At 36.9% G+C, this 6,426-nt stretch overlaps 1 protein-coding gene across 2 annotated transcripts; it reads right to left on the reverse strand.

Annotated features, from left to right (window-relative positions):
* Window positions 1-753: 753 nt before the first annotated feature.
* LOC147623023 (putative protein phosphatase 2C 52) lies at window positions 754-6,160 on the reverse strand. 2 transcript variants are annotated; one of them, XM_086821043.1, is made up of 5 exons: window positions 5,521-6,160; window positions 5,011-5,409; window positions 4,570-4,690; window positions 4,248-4,471; window positions 754-3,909 (listed from the first exon to the last, which is right to left on the reverse strand). In XM_086821043.1, exons 1-5 carry the CDS (start codon window positions 5,761-5,763, stop codon window positions 3,664-3,666), a joined length of 1,233 nt encoding a protein of 410 aa, XP_086677169.1. In that variant the 5' UTR covers window positions 5,764-6,160; the 3' UTR covers window positions 754-3,663. The 2 variants fall into 2 exon arrangements, with proteins under 2 accessions (XP_086677169.1, XP_086677168.1); XM_086821042.1 differs by having other exon boundaries at window positions 4,948-5,409; window positions 5,521-6,140.
* Window positions 6,161-6,426: the final 266 nt, after the last annotated feature.

Raw genomic sequence — 6,426 nt, forward strand, 5'->3', positions numbered from 1 at the left:
CTCGCGAGACAATATCCACAAACACCAACTGACACAGGGAGTGGATCCATCATGGAGATTCGCCATCCCCTCAATCAGAAGGAGCAAGCACAGCAAGAGCACTCCCCCGCCCAATAATAATATTCTGCATCAACCCATGCACCTTTGAGACAGTGTGTAAATGTATATTGACAATGTATAAATTCTTTGTATTAACTGCTCTAAACATGTACAAAATTTTGTCATGCCAAATTTTAACAAGGCATTTTTGTATCTCCATGTTGCAATGGTGATCTTTAAGAGAACTCGCTTTACGGTAATGTCTTTACATTAAATGTTCCTTTCGTTCTCCACGGTTTCAAATTCAAGCTATAATAAGTTTGCATTGTTGAAATTTCAGCAAACGTGACTATGAGACAGAGATATGGAATAGGGCTCCATATTTCAGCTAAAAAGAACTTGTATATTGCATGTCAGTACAATGCTATTTATGTTGGACGTTGTGATGAGGGGAAGCCTTATATCACATTGTATTGAATTACACTATACAAGGTCTATATTACACTAATATGGGCTTATAGGTAGAATTCAAAGTAACGATATACAAGCCTTATATCGATTATACTGAATTACACTATACAAGGTCTATATTGCACTAATATGGGCTTATGTGTAGAATTCAAAGTAACGTATGTAGATAATAGCCTATTATGGCTTAATGTTGAAATCTAGATGTTTTCAAGGTAGAGGAGTAGGGATGCCCAAGACGTGTGGTTGCCATAAAAAGAAAAAAAATGCAAAAAGAAGTAACATTTAGAGCAAGTTTTGGAAGCTTCACTCCTACTTCTAATCTTCCTACCATCTAACTTAAAATAGAAATCCCTCGGTACATCACTAGACATCACTAGACATTAAATGGATCTCTTGTCGAAGAAAGGCTAATGGCCAATGGCTTTCTAGATTAACCACATAAGGGTCTCGACCTTGTAATTGGATGATAACATCAATGATGGAAGAGTGTGTTCCATCAGGCATGTCTTGATCCAAGCTTTGCTAGACACTCTCCATAGTTGCCATCTTCTGTAACGAAATCGCATGCATGATGTTTGCCTCCTAATGAAATACCTGGTCATAGAAATAATCAATGCTTAAAAGTAACGGATGCCACCCTAACATAATTTTCTACAAACACAAACAAAGATAAGACTAAAGTCAATTGGCAAAAAGGGGATTGTGTCTTGCATTCTAAAAGTTTGTTATTTATAGAACTGGCCCTTATTCACACTTGGGCACCCAAAACTTCAAAAAAGATAAGCTAAATGATTACAAGATACATAGGTTTAGGCATTTCCAACCATTCTCATAATTATAAAAGTTATAGTACCGTCTCATGACACTTATTATGCTATCTCTCTTATGTAACGGAGAGATGCTAAGTTAACCTTAAAATGGGGTTAACATATGGACACATGAGCCTGAGCTTGGACACGTGAGCCTGAGTCTGTACATGTGAGATATGAGCCTTCACACATGAGCTATGAGTCTAGACACTCTAGAGACGTGAGCCTATAGACGTTAGTAGGTATCCCTAACATTGTATCAACCATTTATTACCGCCTGAAAGACTCGTAAAGGACATACCTATACTCATGTTCTTTGAGTTTTTCCTATCATACAATCTATTCCAACTATAAATTCTAAAGAAAATTCTTGCCCTTCATATTTATTGGGAAATTAAAGTATAATGATTACCCAATAAGTGTAATTAAAGTATATTTAAAATTTAATTATTACCCAATAACTACACAGTAACTGTGTCATAGGCTTATTCTGTAAAAGGAAAATATATGAATCTTGTTCATACCAAAAAGACGTGGACTTTCATACATTATTACTGTATAGAGATGAATGTTTGTATATTCTTGTTTCTTATTCAAGTTTAAATCTTGTGTTTTCAATAGTCAAATCTTGGTAAATCCTTATATTGGGACTAATAGGATCTTTCTCTCGATAGGTTATTAAACTAGTTTAAGAAAACAATGAGTAAGTAGGCAAATTGAAGGTCAATATAGTTGAATACGTGCTCGAGAAGTCTCAACGTGACATGTTACATGCATTGAGTTCATATGCAATGTATACTAATAATCATTATTAACATTGATTCACCCCAAAATATGCGAGAAGGTTTAAATGATTGATTTCATGTTTTTTTCCCATATAGTAAAATCACTTTTAGTATTTTTAAAAATGGGCAAGTACTAAAAGAAGCGATTCACAATAGTTGAAAATGTGGGATGATAATTTTATACATTATCAAAAATAGCATGTGAGAAGATGTGTGCTTAACACATGGGAATGTGCATCTTGACATATCCAAGATTTCGATTAGTTATCATGTGATAAAGAATAAATAATCCTTATGTGTGAAAAGCAATAAAAGTACCTTTTGGTCTTTAATATTTCTCATGTGGGAGAAAGTGTATTAACATATGGCATTTTTTACCACATGAATTTTTTAGCTAATTACTATGTGGGAAAAATCATTGTAAACTTTAACACATGCTAAAAGATAAGAAATTTTACCTTATGCTTAAAATTAATATTGAAATCTCTATGAATCCCATGTGGTAAAGTGTATAATACATGTGAGATTTTTTACCATAGGGAGAATTTGAGCTCATATTACCACATAGGAAAAAAGGGAGAAAACTTTGCCATGTGTTAAAGATATCAGATTTTTAACATGTGCTAAAGTGATGCGTTGATGTTTCTATGATTCCCATATGAAGTAAGTGTATTCACAAGTATTAAGTAAAAATGATACATCATATTACCATGTGGGAACTTTGGTGAAGATTTTATAATGTTAAATTCTAGGGAAGATATTACCATAAGTGGTCATAGTAGATTGACAAGCCAAAGAGTTTTTTAGCACTCTACACTCACTTGGGAGAAACAAATAACAATTATAAAGAAGAGGATTAGAGGCACGAAGGGGTGTGGCCATAGTAGATTAACAAGCAAAAGAGGATGGATTGATACTTATCATTGGAAAATAGAGTTTGTATATGCATCTTTAATATATGTGTCGGCAAAAAGTGAATGGAAGAGTTTGCATACGTGCTGGCAAAAAGTAAAGAGGAGAGTTTACTAAATCATGAGTTTACATATGCATCCTTAGTGTATGTGCTGGCAAAAAGTGAATGGCAAATTTGTACCAATAGATGAGGACATCTAATAGTAAACCAAAGGGCAAAGTACCTTGAGCTTTTGGAAGAGAATCCCTAGGTGCATGAGTTTTGTTGAAAGGCAAAGAGTTTTGTTGAAAGGAAAAGAGTTTTGTTGAAAGGCAAAGTACCTTAAGTTTTTGGAAGGGAATCCCTAAGTGCATGAGTTTTGTTGAATTGCAAGGAAAGTTGGGCATTTGGAAGAGGATCTGTATGTGCATGAAGTTTTGTTGAAAAGCAAGTAAACTTGGCATTTGCATCTTTCTTAGAATTGCTAGCATTAAAGCTAACAAGCATAAGGTGTAGTCATCCTTGTTTGAAAGAAAAGAAAGGAGTGATTTGTATATTTTTTTATGTGGAAGCCCTAGTGAAAGTAGCTATCTTGCACCTTATTTGTGATTTCTCTTTTATCCCCCTAATTTTGGATTATGTAGCCCATCTTCATATGTATGTAGCTTCAATGTAATTCGTGTGGTGACATGATGCCATTACAAATATTGTTTGCTGCTGCAACAAGAGAGGTGGGAGTGAGCTTATCTTTGAGAAAGTAGCACACAACACTGCAATCATCAATTCTCCAAGCTCCATGCCTTCTCTTCCAAGCCCTCCCTGCAGCATGCACCAATGCCTTGGCCGCTTCTTCTTTTGGATATGTTGAGTCCACAATCCTTACCGCATCCTCATTGCTCATCACATCCCAGACCTAATATTAGAAAAATATTAAAAAAACAAAAGTAGTACATAAAATCCACACCTATATTCAACATCATATTTATATAAAATTGCACTTATTTAACATAAGAAGGACACTCATAATAAGCATTTTACAAGTATATAAATTCACACTTATTCAGCATAGATGGAGGTCTTAATATGATTAAATAATTAATTTAAACATATCACAAAGTTTTTTTTTAAGGGAGAGAACTCTATCCCAAGTGGTAACAATACAAGTTTTGAAAGCCCTCATCTGTTTAAAGTTAAATAATCATTCCAGAAAGGAAAAGCAACAAGAAAAAGGGTGATTGCAAAGTAGAATACCCCATCGGTGGCAAGGACTATGAACTCATCTTGTTCCATGAGCTTCCTATGGGTTACTTTGGGGATGGCACTAAGGCCATACTTTTTCAAGCAAAAATCTCCCAATGCCCTAGCCATGGCCAAGCCAGGCATGTCTGCATAGGGGACCCACACCCTTGCCACGTGGGGCTCGTCCTCAAGAGCAAAGACACGCCCCTTGCACCTCTTTATCCTCTCCAATTCCCCTGCACATCAAATCATATCAATTAGATCAATTAGCAAGAACTTTTAACAATTTTAACACCTAGCTTACATGATGTGTTTGCTAATATTGGAAATTCACCTGTTAAATTGGGTTTCAAATCAACGGTGAGTTGATGTGCAACCAAAGACTCATCTTGTGATCTTCTTGTTGCAAGGATGGCTCTAGAATCCCCCACATTCCCTATCATGAGGTCTTTGCCCTGTCCAATTAAGAACTCGTTAGCAAAGGAAAACATGTTATGGGTATTGATTAAGGTGTGGTTTTTATTGCCACGTGATCAATGTGTGTTTGCCACGTGATCAAGGCCTTTTTGCCACGTAATTAGGGTGTTTGTGCCATATATTAAGCCTAGGGCAGACGAGTAAGTGAGTTTAGTGTCCAATGAAGCCAATATAACTGACGAATTAGAATTAATGGTGCATGGTTGCGTAATTCTGATTCTCACGACTAACCTACCATGATTAACTGACATATCGTGATTAAGTACGTAATCAAGCATTTGGGGAGATATGTTGGCACCTGCACAACCATGGCCACAGCTGTTGTCCCACTGTCAAAGCAATTGAGCTTTGGGTGGTTTTTGAGGTTCTTATCCATAAGCTTATATGCTGCCACAAGTTTTTTCTTCCACAGGGCGGAGATTTCAGACTGATTAGAGATAGGATTAGTTGGTTTAACAACATTGTAATCTCCACCTTGCTTAATTATGCGCGCATCATCATCATCATCATCATCAACAGACGCACATTCATTGCAAGTGCAATTGTTTGTGTGAGTGTCTGCATCTGATAGTAAGTTTAGTGGCAAAGCCAGCAAAGTTGGAAGAGAGTCTCTAACTTTTCTTGCCACCAAGTGCCCCTTGGAGCCATGCCCATCAAAAATGCCACAAAACACTGTGTTTGCTTGTGCTGCAAACTCCTGCAAAACAAATTAATAAGTATACAATCAAAGCCATTCATTAGTATGCACATGTATGTATGTGTGTGTTGCATATGTACATGTATGTGTGTGTGTATTGATGATGGATACCTCCCACACAAGCATGCAGTCTTGGTTGACTCCCTTGTGGCCTTGTTTGCTGAACACACAGGAGGAGGATGTCGATCCATTCGCGCATATCCGGCCGGGTATCTTGCAAAGGAGCTGGTAGACCTTGGCCTCTGCATTCAGCATCTCCATCGCTATCTTCTTGTTGGCCTTGTGCTTTGCCCTGGCTTCTGGCCCAAATGTCATCTGCAGTGTATCCTCATCAATGGACATGCACACACCCATCTTTGACTGCCACTTAATTGAGCTTTCTAGCTGCAAAGTTCAGTTAGTGGATAACCTTGCAGTGTTTAGTGGGTAAATTGTGGATTACAGAAAGGTTCATTGTTGAGCAATGATGATCAAACAGTCCATCAGAATGACCCCCTTGATTTTGCAATGTTTGAATACGATGATCTTGCCAAAACCTCAAGATTAGTGCTGTTGGGCTAATCAATGAGCATTAATCAAGGCCATTTAAGCTTATTAGTGGCCTAATGAGCAATCTGCAGGCTTTATAAACAAGGCCAAATGAGCAATGAATAATAAGGCTAAGTGATTAATGAGAAATGATCATGCAAATCACAAGACTAGATGATACAATGGAGGGATGATCAAGGCCTAATGACGAGTTTAATAAAGACTCTAGACTGCACGTGCTCCCTAGCACTGCATATATATTTTATCATTATTTTTAAAGGCACTATTGTCCTGGCCAATTTTTCTAAATGCTCAATTCTAAACCCACGTGGGACGGTGCCACGTGTCAAAATCATACCCGCTCTGACCCATCATCTCCGCATCCTTCCGTACAGCAAATTGGAATATTTAACTTTGCTTAATTTGGAATCCAATCGATTTTTTAATCTCAGAAGCGTTTCACTTTAATAATAATGTCAAGTCAATGTT

This window comes from Cibotium barometz, chromosome 27 (assembly GCF_041138505.1).
Source record: "Cibotium barometz isolate CiBa-2024 chromosome 27, ASM4113850v1, whole genome shotgun sequence".
NCBI lineage: Eukaryota > Viridiplantae > Streptophyta > Polypodiopsida > Cyatheales > Cibotiaceae > Cibotium > Cibotium barometz.

Bases quoted from the DNA above. Each gene is read 5' to 3' on its own strand.
- LOC147623023 (XM_086821042.1), bottom strand. From the start codon at position 5,763: ATGGGTGTGTGCATGTCCATTGATGAGGATACACTGCAGATGACATTT. The intron at 4,691-4,947 runs GTAGGTTAGTCG...TTAATTGGACAG, and splicing joins CGATATGTCAGTTAATCATG to GGCAAAGACCTCATGATAGG. The intron at 3,910-4,247 runs GTATTCTACTTT...TTCTAATATTAG, and splicing joins TAGTCCTTGCCACCGATGGG to GTCTGGGATGTGATGAGCAA.